Below are 26,640 nucleotides of genomic sequence, written 5' to 3' on the forward strand. Positions count from 1 at the left end.
CAAATTGTTATTTTGTTCCATGTGACACATTTCGTTAACTACTACGAAAAAGTAGACCTATCTGCAAAATTGTTTGTAAATGTATCTGGGAATAAAAGTTTAATAGATGATGCGATGAAGTGTAGTGGGATGGGCAAAGAGACAAAGGAGAGCGAGAAAGAGAGGGAGGGGGGGGGGGGGTTCTGTGCGTCCACTTGGTACCTTTAATTAGCTCACCGTGTCTGTAAAATAAGTCAGTGTAGTGGCATCACCCCGCTCACCGGCAGCACGCATCTCTTTACCTGCTCCTGGCGCGCCAAAATAGAAGTGTCCGTGCACTCTACTATGTCCTAAACTGCGGTGCGCAATTGTCACGAGGGTTGCACTTCACATTTTTGTGTGTTTTCGACAAGTCAAGTTAGAAAGAGTAAGAGGGAAAAGAAAGAAAGGCAAATAACTTTGAGACATCTCAAGATACCTTTGTCACTTGGCGAGGTCGATTTGGAGCGGGACATAAACTTCAATACATTACCGACGGAGGGACTAGTGGGAAATAGCCCAGTAAGTCCGGTCGTGTGTGCCTGTTCAGAGAGACGACCAAGTGAGCGAGAAGGCATAAAAACCCGGTGCGAGGATGATGTCCTACATTAAGCAACCCCATTACGCCATGAACATGTCTGGGATGGACCTGCTGCACACCACCGCTGGATACCCATGTGAGTAAAATAATATTACTTTATTTTTTATTGTCATTTACCTCCTTTTGTAATTTTTCTGTCAGATTTGATTAAACTTTTTTTTACAACACAAAACATACACAAAAAACGACGATAACACCACCCCTGCCCAGACCCAACTGCTCATACCCCCATCTCCAGCGCACATATCATTCTCGGCCACATGGCCTCAAACTGCACCATTGTGTTCTCCATTGCCAATCTCCATTGCCCACGCACTTTCAAAATTTAGATAATAAAGCATTTACTTCATTTTTTCTATTATTATATATATATATATATATATATATATATATATATATATATATATATATATTAAAACAAAAATATAAATGCAACATGCAACAATTTCAACGATTTTAATGAGTTACTATTCATATAAGGAAATCAGTTAATCAAATAAATTCATTAGGCACTAATCTATGGATTTCACATGACTGGGCAGGGGCGCAGCCACAGGTGGACCTGGGAGGTCATAGGCCCGCCCACTTGGGAGCCAGGCCCGCCCCCTGGGGATCCAGTCCCAGCCATTCAGAAGGAGTTTTTCCCCACAAAAGGGCTTTATTACAGACAGAAATACTCCTCAGGCTGGCTGGTCTCAGACGATCCCGCAGGTGAGGAGGTTGTGAGGCCTGTACTGCCAAAAAATTGTGTTGAAAGCGGCTTATGGTAGAGAAATGAACATTGAATTCTTTGGCAACAGCTCTGGTGGACATTCCTGCAGTCAGCATGCCAATCACACGCTCCCTCAAAACTTGTGTGGCATTGTGTTGTGTGACAAAACTGCACATTTTAGAGTGGCCTTTTATTGTCCCCAGCACAAGGTGCACCTGTGTAATGATCATGCTGTTTAATCAGCTTCTTGATATTCCACACCTGTCAGCTAGATAGATTATCTTGGCAAAGGACAAATGCTCACTAACAGGGATGTAAACAAATTTGTGCACAAATTTTGAGAGAAATAAGCTTTTTGTGCATATGGAACATTTCTGGGATATTTTATTTCAGCTGATGAAACATGGGACCAACACTTTACATGTTGCGTTTAGATTTTTTTCTCAGGATACATTGGCCAAAGCTTGATGCTGCTCATGCGTAAAACAGTGTGCAGTGTATGCATTATGTCCATGCATCATGGATTTTTCAGCCCCTTTTTTTCAATTTTCGCCAAAAATTACATACCCAAATCTAACTGCCTGTTGCTCAGGACCTGAATCAAGGAATGCATATTCTTGATACCATTTGAAAGGAAACACTTTGAAGTTTGTGGAAATGTGAAATTAATTTAGCAGAAAGAACACGTTAGCTCTGGTCTCCCAATCATCTTTGAAAAGCAAGAGAAAGGCCACAATGTATTATTCCAGTTTAGACACAATTTAGATTTTGGCCACTAGATGGCAGAGTATGTCCAAAGTTTTAGACTGATCCAATGAACCATTGTTTTTCTGTAAAAAATAATGTATCAAGTCTGCCCAAATGTGCCTAATTGGTTTATAAATACATTTTCAAGTTTATAACTGTGCACTCTCCTCAAACAATAGCATGGTATTATTTCACTGTAATGGCTACTGTAAATTGGATAGTGCAGTTAGATTAACAAGAATTTAAGCTTTCTGCCCATATCAGATATGTCTATGTCCTGGGACATTTTCTTGTTACTTACAACCTCATGTTAATCACATTAGCGCACGTTAGCTCAACCGTCCCGCAGGGGGACACCGATCCTGTAGAGGTTTTAATAATGTATAACAACATAACATAATAATAATAATAACTACGACAACAATAAGAATAAGAATATCAATGATAATATCAATAGGAATATCAATACTACTAATAATAGATTATTTGTGACTTGTTCATGTGACAACATTCAACAAAGGGTAGGCTAATAGCAAATAATAGCGATTCCTATTCAAAAAGAAAATATGAAATCATTGTGAGAATTGAAAAGAATAGAGAATAAAACGAACACAATGTCGATAGGCCAGGTTGGATAAATGTCAGAGTAGTCCTTTACATTCGGCTATGCATTTCTGTGTCAAAATTTCTTTTTTTGCATCTGCCATTACCATCATCACCAGTTGTAACACTTGTTCAACTAGCACCCAATCACCATTTAGCCTAACCCGTATATGGGGAAAGACTAGTCAGGAAACTAATAGTTTTCACATAGCCAACATTAGCATAGGTGTCTTTCTTTTTTTGGGCCTTTTTTTCTATTACTAGGCTAATACCTGCTATGGTTCATTTGAATATCTCAAAATACCATAAAGATAATATAAACTATAGACTATGACATTACCCAATGACTTGTTTTACCATAGAGAGTGGTCATGATAGATATTGAAACCAATGCCACTGTTATCAACAGATATAGCTACATCCCTTTGCCAATGAACTGTATGACTTGCAAGACTAATGAAATATAATGTGAATGTCAATCACTTTGAGCACTGAGGAGTGCTACTGTCCATTAATGCCATTCCATCATACCATTATTGTCACACAGTCTCTGTGTCTCTGGATTTCTCAGCCACCCCGCGGAAGCAGCGTCGCGAGCGCACCACTTTCACACGCAACCAGCTGGATATCCTGGAGGCCATGTTCTCCAAGACCCGCTACCCCGACATCTTCATGAGGGAGGAGGTGGCCCTCAAGATCAACCTCCCGGAGTCGCGTGTACAGGTGCGGTCTAATGATGATGGAATTATGTTGATGTGATCTTTTCATGACTACCTCATCTCTGTACCCCACACATACGATTATCTGTAAGGTCCATCAGTCGAGCAGTGAATTACAAACACAGATTCAACCACAAAGACCAGGGAGGTTTTCCAATACCTCGCAAAGAAGGGCACCTATTGGTAGATGGGTACAAACAAAATAAGCAGACATTGAATATCCCTTTGAGCATGGTGAAGTTATTTATTACACTTTGGATGGTGTATCAATACACCCAGTCAATACATAGATACAGGCATCCATCCTAACTCAGCTGCCCGAGAGGAAAGAAACTGCTCAGGGATTTTACCTTGAGGCCAATGGTGACTGTAAAGAAAAGTTACATGGCTGTGATAGGAAAAAACCGAGTTAGTTACTCCACAATACTAACCTAAATGACAGAGTGAAAAAAGGAAGCCAGTACAGAATAAGACTATTTCATCACATGCATCCTGTTTGCAATAAGACACTAAAGTAAAACTGAAAAACATGTGGCAAAGAAATTAACTTTATGTCCTGAATACTAAGTGTTATTTTTGAGGCAAATCCAACACAACACAACACTGAGTACCACTCTTCATATTTTCAAGCATGATGGTGGCCGCATCATGTTATCGGTGTGCTTGACGTTGGCAAGGACTAGGGAGTTCTTTAGGTTAAAAAGAAACAGACTAGAGCTAAACACAGGCAAAATCCTAGAGGAAAACCTGGTTCAGTTTGCTTTTCAAGAGACGCTGGGAGACAAATTCACCTTTCGGCACGACAGTAACCTAAAACACAAGGCCAAATATACACTGGAGTTGCTTACCAAGACAAATTGAGTGTTCCTGAGTGGCCTAGTTACAATTTTTACTTAAATCGTCTTGAAAATCTATGGCAAGACTTGAAATTCTCTGTCTAGCAATGATCAACAACCAAATTGACAGAGCTTGAAGAATTTTTTAAAGAATAATGTGCAAATATTAGACAATCCAGGTGTGCAAAGCTCTTAGAGACATACACAGAAAGACTCACAGCTGTAATCGCTGCCAAAGATGATTCTAACATGTATTGACTCAGTGGCATGAATACTTATGCAAATTAGATATTTCTGAATTTCATTTTCAGTAAATTTGCAAAAAGTTCTAAAAAGTTTGTTACTTCGTCATCATGGGTTATTGTGTGCAGATGGGTGAGAGAAAAATATATATTTAATCCATTTTGAATTCAAGCTGTAGCACAACAAAATGTGGAATAAGTTAGGGTATGAATACATTCTGATATGAAAATATATAGAAGAGATAGTGGCATATGCTCTCAGAGTACAATTCACCAGTATTGTGGTAAAGACTGTAGAAGGACATGTAGCCTACAAAATGCTCTGTACATACACATCCCACACTCATGACAGTTTAGCTCACAGTTCTGTCTGGTACGGTTTTGACACACAAATAATATCACAGAGTATACAGATGTAGGATCTTAATTTGAGCCAGTTTTATCATGTGATATTATAATTCATGTAGAAAGCCAGTATGAGGGTTTGCTCTCAAACTAGTAAAAAATGTGGGTTGTGCGTAGGAGAAAAAATTCAAGTTCAAAAGGTTTTTCCCTTACAAAAAATGTATCAACCCTAACAAAAATGTCCATTCATTACAATCGAGAGTTCTAAAGGTACTCGCACTCAAACCATACAAAGGAATAACCCAAGGAGGCTGATATATATAATTTAAGCATGGATTAAATAAATGATATTATTTTAGCATATCAGCCTCTTGGATTCTTCCTTTTCATGATTTGAGTGCGAATACCTTTTGAACTCTCGATGGTAATTAATGCACATTTTTGTAGGGATTGATACATTTTCATAAGGGAAAATCAAGTCTGATTTTTCAAAGTGAAAATTACAAACTTCAGAAGCCTTTTTAAACCTCAAATATACAACAAGTTTTAAAGTTGTAAAGCCTTTTTAAACCTCAAATACACTACAAGTTTTTGCATTTCAAGAAAGTTCTCTTGCAACAGGGTGATCAAATAAAGATCCTACATCTGTAGGTGCACATTGGCATAGTGACAGATATATCAACAATTATGTAGTAACATGGTGTCCTTTTCCCTCCACCAAACAACTTACTTTCACAATCGCAGAATTTCTACATATTTTCTTTCTCTATTCTAAGGGGTTGTGTTTGTGTGTCTCGGTCTCTGCAGGTGTGGTTCAAAAACCGCCGTGCCAAGTGCCGCCAGCAGCAGCAGCAGAGCAGCGGCCAATCCAAGCCCCGCCCGCCCAAGAAGAAGGCGTCACCGGCCCAGGACCAGCCCAACAACGGCCCCGACCCCTCAGCCAACAACCCCTCTGGCTCCTACAGCCCCTCCCCCGACCCATCAGGCCCCTCCCTGCCCCCTAGCGGCAACAACCCTGGCAATGCACCCATCTCCATCTGGAGCCCAGCCATCTCGCCACTCCCTGACCCTCTGGCCTCCTCGGCGCCCTGCATGCAGCGGCCCTCTGCCTACCCCATGAGCTACGGCCAGCCTCAGGCCTATGCCCAGGGCTACGCCGGCACCTCCTCCTATTTCACAGGCTTGGACTGTGGCGCCTACCTTTCGCCCATGCACTCACAGCTGTCGGCAAATGGCGCCCTCAGCCCCATCACCGTGCCCTCCATGGGGGGCTCGCTGAGCCAGTCACCCGCCTCGCTCTCCTCCCAGGGCTACGGCACGGCCGCTTCGCTGGGCTTCACCTCCGTCGACTGCCTGGACTACAAAGACCAGCAGGCGTGGAAGCTGGGCTTCAGCACCATGGACTGCCTGGACCACAAAGACCAGAATTCGTGGAAGTTCCAGGTGCTGTAGAGAAGAACAAGAACAAGAGTGGGAGGAGTTGTGAATGAATGAGGCCCTCACCAGATATACGATCAAATACGATCAAATTATTCTGACAGATGTTATTTCTTGTTTGTAAGTTTTGTTTCTCGTTTGTAATCTTGGTTTTTACAACCTCTGTAGAATGTGTTTTCCATTCAGGTGAGAGAGGAGAAGATAGACGCAGGGATATAATTGATACCTCCTGACTGTGAATGCAGGAGATCAGGTCCATTTACTTTCTCATATAGTAGAAGGGAAGGCTGCCCCTGAGGATCATACTATATGGAAAGACACAACTAGAAACTGATTTAAACACACAGGCAATGGTTCAGATGCATTGATTGAATTCTATTGATACAACTACGCAATACTCAATCGTTCCTCTGTTCCTTTTTCTGCTGTTTTCAAGAAACATATCAATAGATCATATTCACAGAGCTTTAATACTCTCTTAGTCTCTCTCTTTTTTGTTCTGAAAGACCATCAGTGTTAATTTGAGTTTAGTTGTTGTTATATATGCTACAATTTAAATCTTAATTTGGTTACTTTTAGGCTTTTGGAGCTAACATGTTACTAAGGTGTTAGGCTAGCATCATTGCTATTACATTTTGATGGGAGAAAAAAAATGACTTCTATGTTTTTTTGTGTGAAATATTAAAGCTAACTTTGAATCTACATTTATGCCCAAACGAAAGTCATTGCGATTACAAGTTTGAGTGACATTTTGGTTTCACAATTTATATGAAGGGGTTCAGGTTTTTTGCATTCAAACGTACTGTACATCATGTATTGATATTCCCTATTCGGAACTTAAATTGGTTGAGTTGAAGTACAAAACTGACCCAGAACTCAACAAGTGGCCATGTTGTTACGGGTTATATTATGTGCGTGTAGTTTCTGTTGTGTTGCCTCCTTGGCCCACATGGCTCTCGGGTGCGTCTTGCTGTCAGGTATTTTTGCTGATCTGATTCTGGAGTGGCCCAATCCTCTTACCCTCCCTTTAGCAATGTCCTAAGTGAATTAGTCAGGATTACTTCTCTGTCCCCCTCTATCTCTCGTTCCTTCTCTCTCTCTCCCCCTCCTTCCTTCCCTCCCCATCTCTCTCTTTTTTCTCTCTACCTCTATCTCTCCCCCTATTTTCCTCGTCCTTCTCTCTCGCAGCCTCTTGCCCTGTTTGTCGGTCGTCTACATGTCTCTCATTCTCCTCTACCAATGTTCTCAATTATTCCCGTTGTCCTTGAAAAAAGCTAAGTATACCCTGTAAAAAGAAGGAAGGACACTCTTGATGATAATACTATATGTGAAAGACTTAACTAGAAACTGATTTAAACACACAGGCCATGGTTAAAACATATTTCAGATCAATTCAAACTCTGCTGCAGAGGAAAATGAGTGACTCAGAGATGTCATCACTTCCTCTTTATTTCCTTCCAAAAATTGTTCAATGTCCAAAGAACAATCAAGGCTGTCATCTGTGACATAAAGTATTGTCTATTGTCCCTCAGGGTAACACAAAGAACATTTACTTCCTGCCTTATCCCACCCCTCCCCTCGAACCCATCTATCTCTGCCAGCCTCTTATCTCCCTTTGCCTCCCTCCACACCCCCACTACTCCACCTCACCCCCCTCTTCTGACAACTCAGTAATCCCTAGTTGACCTGGTTACATGCCATGCAATTTGACCACAAGTGGACATTTGTGTGAGTGTGTATTCTTGTTTGTGAGTACAATATGTGTATTCAATGTGTATGCGATATGTGTGTGTGTGTGTTCGTGTGTGTTATAAAATAGATGGGCACTGAGTTACTCTGCAGTAATGTTCCTATCTTTGCCAATAAGGCATCTTCATTACAAATGTGTGTTGGAATCTAGACATTGCAAATTATGGATTCCACAACATATTTTACAGTATCTGAAGATGACTAGATTCCTCATTAGGTGACAGAGTAACAATTTGTTACTTTAAACATGGACAAATATGGACTCTAAAAATGAAAAACCTATTAATTTATAGAACAGAATAACTTCGTTTTTCAGAGTGTAACAAAAGTATATTCATCTAACAATGTTGCGAGTGAATAACATAGTAGGGTGATAAATTGATGAAGAGTTCATTTGAACACAAACATAATAGAGTATAGCATTGAGACGTAAAAGGGAAACTGGAGAGTTTTCCATAGCGCACTCAATACGCACACTACATACACATTCAACTCGCTGGGTTAATCCCACTCTGCACCACTTTAATCCCTCTGCCCTCCCTCTCTGTGATCTGATTGGTTAATCCCTGCCCTCTCTGTCTGGGTCCTGATTGGTTAATCTCTCTCAGAGGGTGCAGTGAGGTTGTAATCTGTCCGTCATCAGCACAGAGAGTTTTAGAAAGACAGACATGTTGCCGGTAATCCCTGAAAGGAGCAGATGTGGTGGGGGATGGAGGAAGGGATGGACAGCAGCACTTGGCAGACCTTGGGGAAGGTGAATATAGAGACACAGCATTCCCAATGTGGGTCGTGTTCATTAACCACCAAACAGACAGACACAGGGAGGGACTAGCTGGATTTGTCCAATCACAAACAACATTTTTTGTTTTCCATTGCAAAGAGTTTTAAAATGTTGCCCATTGTGTGCCCTTCTCTCTGAAGTATACTCACAAACTGTAAACCCTTAACACATAAGACCAAAATCACCAAATCATGACCCCTTAAAATATAGCATTTCCTTTCTCTTTAGGGAATAAGGAACACAAACACTTAACCACATCAGTGTAAACTGTTGAGTCCAATGACTACTCTAACTCAATGATGGAGAACTTAGTTCAGATGAGATGTAGTGGTAAAAAATGAGCGTACCCTAACGCAAAGAAACACTTGTTCACACAATAAACGCTATTCACAAAATAAAGAGTGGGTCAAGTGGAACATGTATACAACATAAGCCTGGATAAACCGGTTTTAAAAAACGAACAATTCTAAAGCAATGGTCACCAGCCCAACACAAAACTACTTCATTCATCTGAGTTTATCGAGACCTTGAGTTGATTAGCTGTATCAGGGTGGTATTCATTCCACCGATTCTGTTGCAAAACATTTCTTAAACGGGAGAAAATTGAATGAAATGGGGAGAGACATACCTGAATGTGTTCAAAATAAACTAACATTTTGCTCTGTTTGCTTCCGTTTGGTTCTTAAACAGTAAATTGTTTCCGTAATGAATACACCCCAGGTGTTTTGGTGCTGTGTTGGCCGGAGAAAACCCCTCCACACCACCGTATCTCTGCAGGACCAGGTTGATATTCATTAGTATCAAAACGTTTTGCAATGGAAAATGAAGCACCAGTGACTGAATACAACCCAAATGGCAATGCCAACTGTAGTGTAGGCATACAATTGCTATACTTTAGTGTAGTCAGTGGTGCATCTCCATCTAGGCCTATACATGACCATATGAGTAAAATATATATATATAATCACCACTGTAATCACTTTGAGTGGCAGATTTGAGAGAATTTGTGCCTTTTGTGATAGAGGCACCACATTTCACACACAGCTAGGGCAAGTCCTACTACATACCCCAGCTGCCAAACTAACCCTGATTCAGATGACCATCCTACCCATGCTAGATTACGGAGATGTAATTTATAGATCGGTAGGTAAGGGTGCTTTCGAGCGGCTAGATGTTCAATATCATTGAGCCATCAGATTTTCCACCAATGCTCCTTATAGGACACATCCCTGCACTCTATACTCCTCTGTAAACTGGTCATCTCTGTATACCCGTCGCAAGACCCACTGGTTGATGCTTATTTATAAAACCCTCTTAGGCCTCATTCCCCCTATCTGAGATATCTACTGCAGCCCTCATCCTCCACATACAACACCGTTCTGCCAGTCACATTCTGTTAAAGGTTCTCAAAGAACCCACATCCCTGAGTCGCTCCTCTTTTCAGTTCGCTGCAGCTAGCGACTGGAACGACCTGCAAAAAATACTCAAACTGGACAGTTTTATCTCCATCTCTTCATTCAAAGACTCAATCATGGACACTTTAACAGACAGTTGTGGCTGCTTTGAGTGATGTATTGTTGCCTCTTCCTTCTTGCCTTTGTGCTGTTGTCTGTGCCCAATAACGTTTGTACCATGTTTTGTGCTGCTACCATGTTGTGCTGCTGCCATGTTGTGTTGCTACCATGCTGTGTTGCTGCCATGCTATGTTGTCGTGTTAGGTCTCTCTTTATGTAGTGTTGTGGGGTCTCTCTTGTCATGTGTGTTTTGTCCTATATTTAGATTTTTTATCCCAGCCCTTGTCCCCGTAGGAGGCCTTTTGCCTTTTGGTAGGCCGTCATTGTAAATACACGTTTTTTCTTAAATGACTTGCCTATTTAAATAAACGTTAAATAAAAAATGGAAGAAATAAACATAGGCTACCTGGGTCGTGTTCACTAAGAAAGAAACTGAAGGAAAAAAACAGTCCAAAACAGAGAGATACTATTTTAACTTCAGAAACACTCATTTTCATTTTCCACCGCACGTTTGGAAAATTTTGGCAACTATATGCCCTAATGAATACGACCCTACTAGTTGGTGGAACTGTAGCGCAGTACAAACTGTGCCAAATCTACTGCTGTTCAACTTCTTACCCCTCTGGTCAGGCATTGTAAGAGGAACTAGGAAAGAAAACAGGCCTGTCTACCTACGCACATGGATCTCTGATGATGTAACAAAAATAAATAGATTTACAAAGCTCTGACAACCTAATCTAACTTGGGAATCGCTATCTTTCACTGCTATATAGCACATTTTCGACAATTCCTCTTGGAGTGGGCCACTAACAAAAGTGTAAGCAAGGAGCAAAGGATTGCAATGCATAGTCACATGCAAATAGCAATTGGTTTCTATTGTGGTTCAGGAATGACATTCCATGAGAGCAACATTACTTTTAAAAACATGATTTCAAGCTGTATGTCATTTGCTTGCCTGCAAAAACAAACATTTGAGTTCTAGCTCCTTAGTTTTTTGGTTACGACAGGGCAGGGATGGGCAACTGGCTGCCGGCGGACCGCACCCCTTTTGAAGGCACTCATTCGGGGTCTCAACTTACTGTTGCAAGATAGAATAAACAGAGTGCAATTTCGAAATGCGGTTGTGCATCAAATCAAATCAAAGTTTATTTGTCACGTGCGCCAAATACAACAGTGTATACAACATTTCACCTTATAGTGAAATGCTTACTTACAGGCTCTAACCAATAGTGCAAAGAAAAGGTATGTGTGTGTGTGTAGGTAAGTAAAGAAATAAAACAACAGTAAAAATACATTTGAAAATAAGAGTAGCAAGGCTATATACAGACACCGGTTAGTCAGGCTTATTGAGGTAGTATGTACATGTGGGTATGGTTAAAGTGACTATGCATTTATGATGAACAGAGAATAGCAGTAGCGTATAAACAGGGGTTGGCGGGTGGTGGGACACAATGCAGATAGCCCGGTTAGCCAATGTGCAGGGAGCACTGGTTGGTCGGGCCAATTGAGGTAGTATGTACATGAATGTATAGTTAAAGTGACTATGCATATAAGATAAACAGAGAGTAGCAGCAGTGTAAAAGAGGAGTTGGGGGGGGGGGGGGGGGGGGGGGGCACAATACAAATAGTCCAGGTAACCATTTGGTTACCTGTTCAGGAGTCTTATGGCTTGGGGGTAAAAACTGTTGAGAAGCCTTTTTGTCCTAGACTTGGCACTCCGGTACCACTTGCCATGCGGTAGTACAGAGAACATCCTATGACTGGGGTGGCTGGAGTCTTTGACAATTTTCAGGGCCTTCCTCTGACACCGCCTGGTAAGGTCCTGGATGGCAGGTAGCTTTGCCCCAGTGAAGTACTGGGCTGTACGCACTACCCTCTGAAGTGCCTTACGGTCTGAGGCCGAGCAATTGCCGTACCAGGCTGTGATGCAACCGGTCAGGATGCTCTCGATGTTGCAGCTGTAGAACCTTTTGAGGATCTCAGGACCCATGCCAAATCTTTTTAGTTTCCTGAGGGGGAATAGGCAAGTTTCTCTTATGTCAGTCACTGCTAGTCACTCAATTAGCCCATGTCAGTTAACATTTTTTAGATTAGTAAATAAGTCTAGCGGCCAGGTATCTAAATGTAGTAATCATGGTTGAATTATCGGCCAAGGGTTCCCACATTGATTTTGTTTTTATTTAACTAGGCAAGTCAGTTAAGGACATATTCTTATACACAATAAAGGCCAAACACTAAACCGGACAACGCTGGGCCAATTGTGCGCCACCCTATGGGACTCCTAATCACAGCCGGTTGTGATACAGCCTGGAATGATGCCAGGGTCTGTAGTGACGCCACTCGGGAGCCCAGTCAGTCTCACTCAGAAATCATATTAAAAACTGCAAACATCTCTCCAGTTTATGGCAAAATGTGTAGAATCGCAGGAAATTAGCTCTAAAACCGCTATTTCCTCTCCACCCCATAGCAAAATTGCACGATGCACATGTGGGTATACAGACACGTGAGCTACCCCAGCCCCTCATGACTTCAGATTTTTTGTGGCCCCCACCACCATCAAAAGGTGCCCATCGGTAATCTAGTTGCATTTATAAGTCATATTCTTTCAAATCAAATGGGTAGCTCACCGCAATGTTTCATCAATCAAAATCCTACATCTCCTACAGACTACGCACGCAACAAGTAAAGAGTGAAACACTTGTAGAAAAGGAAACGGACAAAGACACCCATTTTGTATATCTATTTATTACCACCATAATGAGAAATTTGGAAAATACAAACATCAGCTTATTTAAACATCTGAAAATCTGGAGGAATAAGAAAAAATATAAGAAAAAAAAACATGAGGTTATACTGTATCACAAATTTCGAGGAAAAGGACAGATTCTATGGTCAGAGCTAGAGAAGTGAGAGCAACAGAAAATAACCCAAATGTGCAGAGTAACTCTTGCTACTACAAAGTCAATTTATACAGGTGTGACAACTCTAATGCTTACCTTAAGAGACAGAGATCGGGTAAAGAGATTGACAGTAGCATCATGGATAATGACAAATTGATAGTGAGAAAAACGAAATAGGAAGGGGGCTGGTATATATCGGCCCCGTGTGGCTGCCATTGGAATAGGAGCTCTCTTATGAAACAGAGCTCTTCCTGATTGGTTTAAAAATAATTCTGTAAAAACAAGAGTTTCCCATGTCTTAAAACGTCAACCACTTAGTTTTTTCTTATTCCTATTTTTACATCTCTGGCAGTTGTAAAAAGAAAATATATGTATGAATTATATATTTTTTAAAGACACCATATCCAAAATGATAGTAATAATAATAATAAAAATTAAGTAGCCAAGAAGAGATACTTGTTTGCTTTTGAATACAATTTGCTTGGCTGATCAGAGCTCTCACACCAACAGACTAACGGTGCTCCACAGACAAGCACCCCCCAACCATCAATTTAGAGGGGCAGGAGAGTGTGGAAGGTCTGGATAGGGATCAGGCAGGGAAGGGGTTGGGGTCTGGCTGTGGTGGGCTGGAGGGTGCATGGGGAAAGTACCCCAGATCAGTTGTAGAGGATGGAGCAGGAAGTGGGTGAGATTGGGAGGTGGTCAGACAGGGCAGAGGCCCCGGGGTTAGTTTAAGTAGCACCCTGCTGTGGAAGTTGCCACTCCCCTTAAGCAGACTAGCCCCGGAGCGACACCCCTCTGGTCTGCACACCTGTGTGTGTGTGTGTGTGTGTGTGTGTGTGTGTGTGTGTGTGTGTGTGTGTGTGTGTGTGTGTGTGTGAGTGTTGCAGAAACCCGACGCCTGTCACAAAACACACACATGCCTGATATCTCCCCTGGTCAATCAGAGCAGAGTTTTGTTGTAGGAGAGCTGAGGATGCATGGTTCTAAGCATGTGTGTGTGTGTGTGTGTGTATTTGTCTGATCAGCGACACCTACTACATGCACAAAAAAGGTACCCTAAAGCATCTGCTGAAGACAAAAACTATGAGAAACGAGACTTTTCAAACACGTTTCTATCTCGTCATAATCACCGTTACTCTAAAGTCTACCAAGAAGAATACAGGGAGAGGGGGCTGAGGAGTGAGATGGTAGGGCGGGGGGAACGAGGGAACGAAGGTGAGGACAGTTAGAGGTAAAGAAAAAAGAGAATAGAGCTGAAACATTGAAAAGAGAAAAGAAAGAAGGGCGGCATCTAAGCACGCTCTCCGCGGATGCGGCGTGCCAGCTGGATGTCTTTGGGCATGATGGTGACACGCTTGGCATGGATGGCGCACAGGTTGGTGTCCTCAAACAGACCCACCAGGTATGCCTCGCTGGCCTCCTGCAGACAGAAACATTTTCACACACACACACGCATGGTGAACAGTGGGTCAGCACAAAAAAAGGAATTTGAGACGTGTGTAGTAGGCCAATTAGGACAGGATCTGGGTTAGGAGGAACAGAGCTTCACACACACACAGCCACTGACCTGAAGTGCTCCGATGGCGGCGCTCTGAAAGCGCAGGTCGGTCTTGAAGTCCTGAGCAATCTCCCTCACCAGGCGTTGGAAGGGCAGCTTGCGGATAAGCAGCTCAGTGGACTTCTGGTACCGACGGATCTCACGCAGGGCCACAGTGCCGGGCCTGGAACCAACACACTGTCAGTATGACTAGGGGGAAAAAGTCCTTATATTCTTTTCTCTTTTACTATAGTACTTCACTGCTCATATCCCCATGCTGGATGCTACTGCCCTGGTCGTGTCTGGCCATGGTAAAGACTGAGTGGTGACGACCGTTTACCAGCAGTCAATGCTTAGTTATAAGGCTTGTTGAACGGCTAATTGAAAACAGTGTCTGCGTCTGAAAGGGCACCCTATTCCCTTTGGGTCCTGGTCAAAAGTAGTGCACTATATAGGAAATAGGGTGGCATTTCGGACACACAAAGGGACTTATAGGATTGTCAAGTCATTTCCATAACAATATGGATTGGTAGCACCTCTGTGGTTTCACACAAGCTCTACATGTCATAATGGGGCTGTATCCACGTGTGTACTTTCAATGGTGAACACAAACTTTTATTTCTAGGGGTGAACCGATGCTTTACCTGTAACGATGGGGCTTCTTGACCCCACCGGTGGACGGCGCACTCTTGCGGGCAGCCTTGGTGGCCAGCTGCTTACGTGGAGCCTTCCCTCCAGTGGATTTACGGGCGGTCTGCTTGGTACGAGCCATGACGAGTTAGTTATACTTGAAAGACAGGAAAAACCACATTGGAAACATGTTGAAAATGTGTCAACAATGTTCTGTTAGATACATTCTGTGAGTTGCAAATATATTGAAATGTAATTTCCCCAAGTGTTAAACGTAGTAGTCTGATTAATCAGACTGTAATACACAATTCATTGGAATATACAGCCTGATACATTTGTGTGGAAAATCTTGTAAATGTTCCTTTCGAGCCAGAATGTTAAATAAGATTACATTTAAACTTACTGTACCAGTTGTCTGTGCAGTTTGTCCTTCTGCTACTCAAAATTTGGAAAAATATCCACAGGAAAGTATTGTTAACCTGACTTTTTAGAGAGCTGGTAGGTATATGGTTCAGTTCAGCACCTAGGCAGTTTGTTTTATATTGGAAATTGAATAAAAAATAAATGAAAAAGATCGTTCTCCATCCTCCCCTGATTCAGAATATACAATTTTCTTTGTCATGTCATGCTTGCTTCAATTGCTATTGACGGGGGGAGAAATCTTATATAAAACTAACTTTACCTAGGTCCAAAACGAATATAGGGCGCATTCGCAAAGTATTCAGACCCCTTGACCTTTTCCACATTTTGTTACTTTGCAACCTTATTCTAAAATTGATTAAATGTAAAAAATGTCTCTCCCCTTTATCAAATCTACACGCTATACTCCATAATGACACAGCAAAAAAGGTTTAGGAATTTTAGCAAATTTGTAATAACAAAAAACAGAAATATCACATTTACATAAGTATTCAGACTCTACTCAGTACTTTGTTGAAGCACCTTTGGCAGCGATTACAGCGTTGAGTCTTCTTGTGTATGACGCTACAAGCTTAGCACACCTGTATTTGGGGAGTTTCTCCCATTCTTCTTCGCAGATCCTCTCAAGCTCTGTCAGGTTGCTGTACAGCTATTTTCAGGTCTCTCCAGAGATGTTCGATCGGGTTCAAGTTCGGGCTCTGGCTGGTCCACTCAAGGACATTCAGAGGCTTATCCCGTAGCCACTCCTGCATTGTCTTGGCTCTGTGCTTAGGGTCGTTGTCCTGTTGGAAGGTGAACCGTTGCCTCAGTCTGAGGTCCTGAGCGTTCTGGAACAGGTTTTCATCAAGGATCTCTCTGCATTTTGTTCCGTTCATCTTTCCCTCGATCCTGAGTAATCTCCCAGTCCCCGAGGCTGGAAAAACATCCCCATAGCATAATGCTGCCACCACCATGCTTTACCGTAGGGATGGTGCAAGGTTTCCTCCAGACGTGACGCTTGGCATTCAGGCCAAAGAGTTCAATCTTGGTTTCCTCAGAGCAGAGAATCTTGTTTTGTATTGGATATTGAACCTGGCTGGGGAGCCAGCTCTAGGAAGTCTTGGTGGTTCCACATTTCTTCCATTTAAGAATGATGGAGGCCACTGTGTTCTTAGGGACCTTCAATGCTGCAGACATTTTTGTTACCCTTCCCCAGATCTGTGCCTTGCAACAATCCTGTCACGGTGCTCTACAGACAATTCCTTCAACCTCATGGCTTGGTTTTTGCTCAGACATGCGCTGTCAACCGTGGGACCTTATATAGAGAGGTGTGCGCCTTTCCAAATCATGTCCAATCAATTTCATTTCTACAGGTGGACTTCAATCAAGTTGTAGAAACATCTCAAGGATTATCAATAGAAACAGGATGCACCTGAGCTTAATTTCGGTATAGTAATTGTAAATGTAATTTCATTAAACATTCTGGCTTGTAAGGGATATTTAGACGATTTTGCAAACAAATGTCTCAAGTTTATACACCAATTTATTGTGTTTCACAGCCTGATTAATCAGAATAACTAGTATGTTGCTATTATGGAGAAATGAGGACTGAAATGGTTCTATCTGGAGTACTACTCTGTTATGACAACGTTCTATTTTGCCGAACAGCTGCAATGCTACAGCAACAGTGGGCCAGTCATGGAAATCTATTTCTCTAGGCCAGTATCCTACCCGTGAACACTCGGATACTGCCCAACCAATCAAACTAGTATGCAGATCGCCTATCGAAAAACATCCAATCCAGTGGGCATTTTTCTCGCTGTCGACCAATCAAGATACACTACTTGGAACGTAGGGATGGGTCCACAAACCATTGTGCCGCCTCTAACCGCAAGATTATGGCCGCAGATGGAGAGGCAATCGAATTACTCTACCAATGTACTGGCAAAGAGCGGAACATAAACTTTGAAAAATCTAATAAAAACAAAGCAAAAATCTGGACTACGAGTATTAAAACATCAAAGTAGACTACTGTAGCTATCCAAAAAGTTGCTTTGCGTTGTAGGTGAATGTTTGTTTACACCGTACAAGCGAAGTAAAACTATACATGAAATTGGATCAGAATTTTATATCTGCTTCCGCCAGTGGAAGTAGAAAGCCTCTAGCATCGCGGCAGTCGCTTTTCCATTTCTACACCGACGGAATGGAAGGATATTTTGAAATAAAATGAAGTTTAACCAATCTAAAACTTATATAAAAATGTGGTTAAGTGTTTTAGACAAAACAACATGCTAAAATATGCCACTTACCTGACGTGAATATAAATGTTTTTTCGCAAGGAAATAAATGTTATGGTTGTCTAGCAGTTTCGGTATTTACTATCTCTCACACAATGGTGGGAACACGGCGTCCAGCAGGAAAATGGCTGCCGTGTCAATCATTCTACTCCCATAATGCAACGTGTTTCATTTTTGTAAACACCGTTTTCTGATGATTGAATCTTTCCCTGAAAGGAACATTTGCATTGCTTTCTAGTGAATTGTCTATCAATGTGAAGTAATATAATAAGAAATACCCTAAAGTGCTAAATCAATTAAACTTAAAAGAAAGAATAAGGTAGTAACACAGCGTGTGCTATGCCAAAGAGGCAGTCTCCTCTTTCACTGCAACAGCCTACATTTATTTGTAGGCTAAAACATGTACGTAGGCCTATATTATGCAATATAGCATCAGCTGGTGTATAAAAGTTTGCTAACAATTTATTAAGCAAATACAAGATATTCAAAACAACCACACAATCTGGGAAAGGGTTAAGAAAACAGGAGAGAGGCACGGACTGGTGTCATTGACCATCAAAGCGAGTGTCATGGACATTTAAAAGGAAAATCAAGGATAATTTAAGGTTTTGTTGATTAATCATGGCTGATTTGAGAGCTTCATAAAAAATATATAATTTTATCATTTAGAAATTAAGTAAATTATTATGTTAATTTGCCTTACTGTAGGTCTGCTTTACAACAGCCTTCCCATTGTGTGTGATGAATCAGTTCAGTGTTATTAAGAAGTTGTAACCACTGCCATTTAATTAAAACAAAAAACAACACTTGATTTTGTAGGATGGTTTATTTTTTATGGTGTAGAAGGGTCAGACTTGATTTATGACTCGATGCTAAAAACCACATGAACAAGCAGAGTTTAATAGGCTATTGAATTCATTTTTAAAATATTTGTAACTTTTCGGAATTCAGTTCCCAGTTATTTCCCATCCATTTCACCCCTGAATCTAGGCTTAAGGCGCCGGCACATGAGGTTTGGTTTGCTCCTAGCATACTCCCTTAAAAGACCTCAGGGGAAAAAACGGAAATGTTACTGTTTGTCCCTCTTGAGAGCCGTAGCAACAACATAGCCAGTATACACTTCCTCAAAATAGTCCAGTTAATCTAAATTACATCAAGAAATCTGTCATTAATGTAGAGTTTTTTGCTGAGGAAGTCTTAGTCATACAATTTTACATCTAAGAGGTGCGGCATTTAATAAGTTATATATATTTTTTTTTAACGAACAAAATGTCTTCATAATATATGCGCAAACTGTTTCAAGTGGGAAGCATGCGACATGCGACATGCTTCAGTTTTATAGATTTATTGAGTTATGTAAGATTAATTCAGTCTATTTTGAGGAAGTGTATACTGGCTACGTTGCTGCTACAGCTTCTCAAGAGGGACAAACAGTGATATTGCCGCTTGTTTCTAATATTTCAAGTGAAGGTCTTTTAGGGGAGTATGCGAGGCAGAGACATTCGCTTCGGCTAGCAAAGTTCTTCTAGGAGCAAACCATTAGATGTTAGTTTCATGTGCTCTGTTTCCCTCTAGTGGTATGGCTTGCTTCTGCTTGTCTGAAGTTCACCATCATCATGTGAATATTGTTTTGGAGAAAAACTACATCAACATAGATTGAGTGACAAGTGTGTAGGCTACAACTGATGTCTAACAAATTATACATTTATTCCCCTATGTATTTATTTGGACAGTGAAGCTCAACCTTTTAATTCGGCTCTATACTCCAGCATTTTGGATATGAGATACAATGGCTACAGTACAAAATGTCACCTTTTATTTGAGGGTATTTTCTTACATATTTGTTTTACTGTAGAAATTAAAGAATTTTATGTATATAGTCCCCATTTGAAGGTGTCATACTGTAAGTATATTACATTTAGTCAAAAGTTTATTATTTGGCCCCATATTCCTATCATGCAATGATGGCAGCATGATCTTTGTTGAGTCTGCAACTTTCTCACTCATCATTAGTAATTCATGATTATCTGTAATCATTGTAGCATTCACATTAATGTAGAAGTGTTCAGAAACATATTCTATTCTTATTTACAATAAAATTGACTCCAAAATCACCCAATGCATTATTTACTATACATTTCTACTGGGCACAACATAATCCGAAACAACCAAAACCAAATGCAAATGCTTCCAACAAGTTTGTAGAGTCACAAGCTTGATTTAGTCATTGCATGCTAGGAATATGTAACCAAATACTAAACTTTGGACTACATTTAATGCACTTTCTTCAAATACTTATGACACCTTCAAATGCGGGGGACGAGATACATAAAGTGCATTCATTTCTAAACTGTAAAACAGATATATATGAAAATATCCTCAAATAAAAGGTGACATTCTGTACTGTCACCTCATATAAAACATTTGATCTGAAATCCAAAATGCTGGAATATAGAGACAAATTAAACTTTTTAACTTCACTGTCCAAATATATAAGTAGGGGAGTGTATTTGATACATATTTCTCTATGCTTTATATCATAAAAGAAACTGTTGCTACCCTAAAGAGACACGGAGGAAAAGCCAAGAAGATGAAGGACTGTGGAACCCCATCACCAGACAGGCTGAATATAGGCAACAGTGATGCACTCTCATGAAAGCCTTATATTCCACATAGGAATTACGATTATGCAAGTAAGTATTCTGTCATCTTATATACATTTTCATAGCCATGGTTTTGAAACTATTTTATTCAATTTGAAAGTAACAACAGCATTGCACTCAAACATAGTGAATGGACAACTGTACCTGAAATGAAGTACAGGATCTAAGGTTAATACATGTAATCAGCTTTTGCACCTCGATGTTTCAAGTAAAAAATGTATTGCAGTCAAGGGTTCTGTGGGGTGCCATTAACCTCAAGCAGCTGAATATGCAGGTCGGCTCGTTTATGTTTTTCATATATGTTGCATACCGCATGCGTTTCATAGAGTACCAGTCAAAAGTTTGGACACACCTACTCATTCAAGGGTTTTTCCTTATGTTGTACTATTTTCTACATTGTGGAATAATAGTGAAGACATCATAACTATGAAATAGCACACATGACATCATGTACATGTAACAGTATAACTTTACGTCGTCCCCTCGCCCCGACACGGGGGCGAACCAGGGACCCTCTGCACACATCAACAACTGCCACCCACGAAGCGTCGTTACACATCGCTCCACAAAAGCCGCGGCCCTTGCAGAGCAAGGGGAAACCCTACTTAAGTCTCAGAGCAAGTGACGTAACTGATTGAAATGCTACTAGCGTGTACCCGCTAACTAGCTAGCCATTTCACATCCGTTACACTCACCCCCCTTTCAACCTCCTCCTTTTCCGCAGCAACCAGTGATCCGGGTCACGGCACCAATGTAACAGTATAACTTTACGTCGTCCCCTCGCCCCGACACGGGGGCGAACCAGGGACCCTCTGCACACATCAACAACTGCCACCCACGAAGCGTCGTTACACATCGCTCCACAAAAGCCGCGGCCCTTGCAGAGCAAGGGGAAACCCTACTTAAGTCTCAGAGCAAGTGACGTAACTGATTGAAATGCTACTAGCGCGTACCCGCTAACTAGCTAGCCATTTCACATCCGTTACATACAGTAGTAACCAAAAAAGTGTTAATAAATACAAATATTTGGAATATTTTTGATTATTCAAAGTAGCCACCCTTTGCCTTGATGACACGTTTGCACACTCTTGGCATTCTCTCAACCAGCCTCATGAGGAATGTTTTTCCAACAGTCTTGAAGGAGTTCCCACATATGCTGAGCACTTGTTGGCTGCTTTCCCTTCGCTCTGCGGTCCAAGTCATCCCAAACCATCTGAATTGGGTTGAGGTCAGGTCATCTGATGGTCAAATAGCCCTTACGCAGCCTGGAGGTGTGTTTTGGGTCATTGTCCTGTTGAAAACAAATGTTAGTCCCACTAAGCACAAACCAGATGGGATGGCGTATCACTGCAGAATGCTGTGGTAGCCATGCTGGTTAAGTGTGCATTGAATTCTAAATAAATCACAGACAGTGTCACCAGCAAGCACCCCGACACCATCACACCTCCTCAGTGCTTCACGGTGGGAACCACACATGCAGAGATCATCCGTTCACCTAAACTGTGTCTCATAAAGACACGGCGGTTGTAACCAAAATCTCAAATTTGGATTCAGACTGAAGGACCGATTTCCACCGGTCTAATGTCCATTGCTTGTGTTTCTTGGCCCAAATAAGTCTCTTCTTCTTATTGGTGTCGTTTAGTAGTGGTTTCTTCTAAGCAATTTGACCATGAAGGCCTGATTCTCGCAGTCTTCTCTGAACAGTTGATGTTGAGATGTGTCTGTTAGTTGAACTCTGTGAAGCATTTATTTGGGCTGCAATCTGAGGTGCAGTTAACTCTAATGAACGTATCCTCTGCAGCAGAGGTAACTCTGGGTCTTCCTTTCCTGTGGCGGTCCTCATGAGAGAGCCAGTTTCAACATAGCGCTTGATGGTTTTTGCGATTGCACTTGAAGAAACTTGAAGAAACTTTTCGCCATTAACTGACCTTCATGTCTTAAAGTAATGATGGACTGTCGTTTCTCTTTGCTTATTTGAGCTGTTCTTGCCATAATATGGACTTGGTCTTTTACCAAATAGGGCTTTCTTCTGGATACCACCCCTACCTTGTCACAACACGTCTTATTGGTTCAAACGCATTAAGAAGGAAAGAAATTCCACAAATTGACTTTTAACAAGGCATACTTGTTAATTGAAAGGCATTCCAGGTGACTACCTCATGAAGCTAGTTGAGAGAATGCAAAGTGTGTGCAAAGCTGTCATCAAGGCAATGGGTGGCTACTTTGAAGAATCTCAAATATAAAATATATTTTGATTTGTTTAACATTTTTTGATTACTACATGATTCCATTTGTGTTATTTCATAGTTTTGATGTCTTCGTTATTATTCTACAATGTAGAAAATAGTAAAAATAAAGTAAAAACCTTGAATGAGTAGGTGTGTCCAAACTTTTGACTGGTACTGTAGATTCATACTAAATATGCTGTGTGAATTTAGCCTATGTCATTAAGGACAAGTGTACAACAAATGATGATACACACACACACAGAGACACAAACACACACACGTGCACTCATATTCTGCAACGGTCTAAAGTACTTAAGTAAAAATACTTTAAAGTAATACTTAAGTAGTGTGTTGGAGTACCTGTACTTTACTATTTATTTTTTGGAGTGTGACCCTGGCTATCCATAAAACATTTTTTTTTTTAATTGTACTGTCTGGTTTGCTTAATATAAGGAATTTGAAATAATTTATACTTTTACTTTTGATACTTAACTATATTTAAAACCAAATACTTTTAGACTTTTACTCAAGTAGTATTTTCCTGGGTGACTTTCACTTTTACTTGAGCCCTTTTATATTAAGGTATCTTTACTTTTACTCAAGTATGACAAGAAAGAAGACTTTTAGGAGTGATGCCTACAGCAGCACTCCTACATATATGAGCCTGGGCATTTCCCAGCCGTGCCTCCCTGCTTATAGAGGCCTTTTATATCAGCAAAAAAAGAAGGGCATCCAGAGAAAGGAGCGCATAGCAGCACCTGCCGCCATGCCCGCCAGTAGCCCCAGTGCCACCTGTTCTCCTATGCCATCGTATGGGTCTCTCTGGATCAGTATGTGGTGGGTACCTGAGAGAGATGGAGGGTGAGACAGGAGGCTGAATATATGGTGTACTACTGTATACAGGAGCATAGGTGAATATATGATTGTGTTTTATCAGAATTTTCAGATTTGATATAACCAGGATAGTTTTCTCAACAACTGATTTCAGGGAGTCTTGGAAAGGATTGCTAGATTCACACTGTTTACTTGCTGACATCAGTCATATACACTAGGCACCAAACGGAAGAAAACGGACTGAAACGGGGAGGGACTACCTGAACTTGTGATAAGCAATTTTTTGTTTTTTATTGCAAAACGTTTTGCTACGGTGTACAGTAATGAATATGACCCAGAGCTCGGGTGTGTTGTCTGTACCTGATCCAGGAGCCAGGTAGATGGTGTTGTGGACGTCCATTGGGACGGACGGGTAGGAGTCGTTATATGGGTCATACACAAACTGGAAAGGGTAAGGAAATAAGATAAGGCTAGGGATTAAACAAGAATGTCCTCTGAGCGTCCCAATAAGCATTGATCATATACTGTATGATATGGGTATATGGATATGGGATATATTGATACAGTACTCAGTGGTGCACTTTGTAGAAATATACTGGGCTACTTACTGGGTTTCGTCTCACCTCTAGAATTGTCAATTTCCACGCTCTGTAAAAACAGAATGAGAAAATGAGAAAGAAGGGAAGGGAGAATTAGAGAGTGAGAGAGAAAGAATGTGTACTGTAAAACCGAGGGAGTGTGTTTGTGTGTTTGTGTGTGTGTGTGTGTGTGTGCGTGCGTGCGTGCGTGCGTGCGTGTGCACGTGCGTGTTTGTGTGCGTGCGCGTGTGAGGGAAAGAGAAAGGGTATAGACTCACAGTGCCTCGTCCTCACTGTTGGCACACAGGATCACTGTGGTACTGTCTCCAAGCTGCACCACCACCAGGTTTTCCCTGGGGTGGTTCTCTGGGGGAGAGAGACCTGCACAACAACAGAGACAGCTAGGGTTACACACACATACATACATTTACACACACATTATTAGGGTGTCCATATTTGGACAGCCTCAGTATAAACTGGTGTTGTGTCAGTCTAATATGGACACCGTACATTTCAATGCTTTATTTGGGTCCACAGCAAAGGCACAATCTTTTGTAGGTCAATAAAGATATTTGGATTCCACGTTCTTTCTGTAATAAAGAATACAGCACGTCTCAAGAAACTCTGGTCAAAAGTAGTGCGCTATAAGCCCAGGGAATAGGTTGCCATTTCGGACACATACATTGTCTGTTGAACACCCCAATCTTTCCATACACTCCCTCCTCACCTGCACACTCCAGGCCAGACTTGACACTCACACAACTGGTCTTGAGGCCCACTCGGTGCTCAAATTCTCGCCTACTGTCCGTCTTGTAGAAGGCCAGGGTTCCATCGATCCACAGGTCACACCAATTCAGCTTCCAGTGTTTTAGGATAGAGGCTGACGGAAGTAAGTAAGGAAGAGATGGAGGGAGGAAAGGAGAGAGGGAGGGGGAGATGGAGTGTGAAGTGGAGTAGAGTTGGGGTTAGTTTATGATGTCTAGTTTTCCAATCGGTCAACTGTGTATACTTTTATTTAGTTTATCCACATACTGAAATGCTCCAGCTATTTCATTTATTCACATTAACTGAAATGCACCATCAGCCAGATTCTGTCTCAATTCAGCACCCACCCATTTTAGTCAATGATTCTGTAGTGGGTAGACCCACAGCCATTTTAAGTGTTTTTTATTTATATGGGTGAAGCTCTAAATCCGTTGTTGTTTTTCTCCGGCGGTTCAATCCCCAGTGGTTGGCTTGTGGCCTGTCTGTGTGAGTCACTGATTCGCTAACGCTCATTAGATTATGGCCAGGCTGCACAAGTAGAGTGAGGACTGGAATTTCATAACAATCGTAAAATTCACCTTCTGGAATGATTCTGATCTTATTTAAAAATCCAAACCAATCGATCTTGATGGCATCAACAGTCTTAAGAACATGGGAGAACAGTTTTTGGAGCGAGTGGCATGGACTGCGGATGGGAGAAAAGATTTCTACAGACCTCACACGCCACTTAACCTGTCTTTCAAAGTGTATTATATAGTGCTGATATCACTCTTATACTAGTGCCCCACACAACTTCTTATGCTTTGTTTAGCCGTTGAGGTCTACACTTGGTAAAGATAGTACCTGTAATGGCTAAGGCTGTATCCAAGACCAAAACATGTAGACACGAGGTTAGACTACAACATGACATTATTCGAGAGACATAGAAGCTACAGTACTCACTCTGTCTCCAGAGCCAGCCTGACTTCAGTAGAGCCATGGGTACGGTCAGTGAGCTGTCCACAACACAATTCCTCACCCCAAATAATATGTTTGTGACAGGAGTGTTTGTTCTGCGTATGTTGAGAGTTTGTTCTTGGTTGAGGAGCTGTCTGCAGAGAGACAGAGGGACGTACGGTGCCTTTATTTTGCTTCTGGCCCACACGTCTAATCTGAGAGCGAGAGGCGGAGACGGGGGCTGAACTAGATCATTTGGGATTAGGGGGCCTGGATTGGCCACGCCTTTTCTCCTGACTCATCTACTTCTTCCCTCTCGGACTGGAATGTTCTCACTTCCTGTCTCCCCCACCTCCTCTTCTCCCTCCTCTATTTACTCTGCTTTGCCTCTATTTATATTTTATGTATCATCTCATCTGCCTTTAGGAACTAGGGTTATTAGACTACTGCATATGTTGATAGTGTGTAGTGAAAAAGGCATACCACACTAACACACCTTAATCGCTGCATGAATTAGATAACTGTTACAGTTTCTTTGGGTCACTGGTGAGAACCTTTTTTTTTGA

At 41.5% G+C, this 26,640-nt stretch overlaps 3 protein-coding genes across 4 annotated transcripts; 1 reads left to right on the forward strand and 2 right to left on the reverse strand.

Moving 5' to 3' along the window:
• Positions 1-251: 251 nt before the first annotated feature.
• LOC129819799 (homeobox protein otx5-like) lies at positions 252-9,401 on the forward strand. Of its 2 annotated transcripts, none has more exons than XM_055876401.1 (3): positions 252-695; positions 3,229-3,404; positions 5,631-9,401. In XM_055876401.1, the coding sequence occupies exons 1-3, from the start codon at positions 614-616 to the stop codon at positions 6,273-6,275; spliced, it is 903 nt and encodes a 300-aa protein (XP_055732376.1). In that variant the 5' UTR covers positions 252-613; the 3' UTR covers positions 6,276-9,401. The 2 variants fall into 2 exon arrangements, with proteins under 2 accessions (XP_055732376.1, XP_055732381.1); XM_055876406.1 differs by having other exon boundaries at positions 3,253-3,404.
• A 3,628-nt stretch (positions 9,402-13,029) lies between these two features.
• Positions 13,030-18,224, reverse strand: LOC129819864 (histone H3.3A). Its single transcript, XM_055876506.1, has 4 exons — positions 18,083-18,224; positions 15,389-15,531; positions 14,775-14,928; positions 13,030-14,627 (listed from the first exon to the last, which is right to left on the reverse strand). The coding sequence occupies exons 2-4, from the start codon at positions 15,514-15,516 to the stop codon at positions 14,499-14,501; spliced, it is 411 nt and encodes a 136-aa protein (XP_055732481.1). The 5' UTR covers positions 15,517-15,531; positions 18,083-18,224; the 3' UTR covers positions 13,030-14,498.
• A 2,577-nt stretch (positions 18,225-20,801) lies between these two features.
• LOC129819871 (pleckstrin homology domain-containing family B member 1-like) lies at positions 20,802-26,290 on the reverse strand. Its single transcript, XM_055876517.1, has 6 exons — positions 26,081-26,290; positions 25,101-25,253; positions 24,652-24,754; positions 24,404-24,443; positions 24,156-24,237; positions 20,802-23,806 (listed from the first exon to the last, which is right to left on the reverse strand). The coding sequence occupies exons 1-6, from the start codon at positions 26,115-26,117 to the stop codon at positions 23,673-23,675; spliced, it is 549 nt and encodes a 182-aa protein (XP_055732492.1). The 5' UTR covers positions 26,118-26,290; the 3' UTR covers positions 20,802-23,672.
• Positions 26,291-26,640: the final 350 nt, after the last annotated feature.

Source organism: Salvelinus fontinalis, chromosome 2 (assembly GCF_029448725.1).
Source record: "Salvelinus fontinalis isolate EN_2023a chromosome 2, ASM2944872v1, whole genome shotgun sequence".
NCBI classification, from domain to species: Eukaryota; Metazoa; Chordata; class Actinopteri; order Salmoniformes; family Salmonidae; genus Salvelinus; species Salvelinus fontinalis.

Bases quoted from the DNA above. Each gene is read 5' to 3' on its own strand.
- LOC129819799 (XM_055876401.1), top strand. From the start codon at position 614: ATGATGTCCTACATTAAGCAACCCCATTACGCCATGAACATGTCTGGG. The intron at 696-3,228 runs GTGAGTAAAATA...ATTGTCACACAG, and splicing joins CACCACCGCTGGATACCCAT to TCTCTGTGTCTCTGGATTTC. The intron at 3,405-5,630 runs GTGCGGTCTAAT...CGGTCTCTGCAG, and splicing joins TCCCGGAGTCGCGTGTACAG to GTGTGGTTCAAAAACCGCCG.
- LOC129819864 (XM_055876506.1), bottom strand. From the start codon at position 15,516: ATGGCTCGTACCAAGCAGACCGCCCGTAAATCCACTGGAGGGAAGGCT. The intron at 14,929-15,388 runs GTAAAGCATCGG...TGTTGGTTCCAG, and splicing joins AAGAAGCCCCATCGTTACAG to GCCCGGCACTGTGGCCCTGC. The intron at 14,628-14,774 runs GTCAGTGGCTGT...TTCTGTCTGCAG, and splicing joins CCGCCATCGGAGCACTTCAG to GAGGCCAGCGAGGCATACCT.
- LOC129819871 (XM_055876517.1), bottom strand. From the start codon at position 26,117: ATGGCTCTACTGAAGTCAGGCTGGCTCTGGAGACAGA. The intron at 24,755-25,100 runs GTGAGGAGGGAG...GTTGTTGTGCAG, and splicing joins GTCTGGCCTGGAGTGTGCAG to GTCTCTCTCCCCCAGAGAAC. The intron at 23,807-24,155 runs GTACAGACAACA...CATCTCTCTCAG, and splicing joins CTACCTGGCTCCTGGATCAG to GTACCCACCACATACTGATC.